At 50.9% G+C, this 700-nt stretch overlaps 1 protein-coding gene across 1 annotated transcript in view; it reads right to left on the minus strand.

The window, feature by feature from the left end:
* The window catches only part of LOC122331283 (cadherin EGF LAG seven-pass G-type receptor 1-like), a 15,727-nt gene that overhangs the window by 8,977 nt on the left and 6,050 nt on the right, over positions 1-700 (minus strand). Inside the window, exon 3 of the mRNA XM_043228854.1 lies at positions 130-695. Within this exon, the coding sequence (XP_043084789.1) occupies positions 130-695 (566 nt within the window). The remainder of the gene's footprint in view (positions 1-129; positions 696-700) is intronic.

A 700-nucleotide genomic window follows, 5' to 3' on the forward strand; every position in this document is an offset into this window, starting at 1 on the left:
AGCTTACAGACAGATAGATGGATAGACAGATATGTGCATGAACAGATAAATGGTTGAACAGATGGGGGCATGGATGAATGGACAGATAGACAGATAGACATACAGACAAATAGATTACCAGATACTGACCTGTAAAATCTTGTGGGCACTCACAGGTGTATCCTCCCTCTCGGCTGCGGCACTTCCCATTGTTCTGACACGGACCTGAGTAACAAAGGTCCACCTCCGTCTCGCAGTAGTCTCCAGTGAAACCGTCAGGACATCGACAGCGTAAACCATTCATGGGGTGTATGGGCCTGAAGAGAACCGTGTTGGACGCCACAAAGGGAGCCGTACTGTCAAACTTCAGAACAGCTACGCACTTCATGTAGTTCTCACAGGGCTCCCGCAAACAGATGTTATCATCGAAGGGCAGGACGCGCTGAGTCGAGATCAGAGTCAACAACGTACGGTTCAGATACAGCTGTTCCTGAAGCTCCTCTGACGGGAAATAACGTCCCGGAGCTCCACCCGGGAGCAGAGCCGAGAAAGTGACGTTGAGGATGCTGCCGCTAACGTCTGTGTCGTTTTGGACATTGAAGACGAAGACACCGTCAGGACTGGTGGACAAGACTGCTGCTATGCCTTCGGTGAAGAGAGACAGCAGAGGGGAAAGGAAACGCTCTTGAGACATGTTCTCCAGACGAACCGTGATGCTGTT

The sequence above is a fragment of the Puntigrus tetrazona genome, chromosome 25, assembly GCF_018831695.1.
Source record: "Puntigrus tetrazona isolate hp1 chromosome 25, ASM1883169v1, whole genome shotgun sequence".
In the NCBI taxonomy this organism is placed as follows: domain Eukaryota; kingdom Metazoa; phylum Chordata; class Actinopteri; order Cypriniformes; family Cyprinidae; genus Puntigrus; species Puntigrus tetrazona.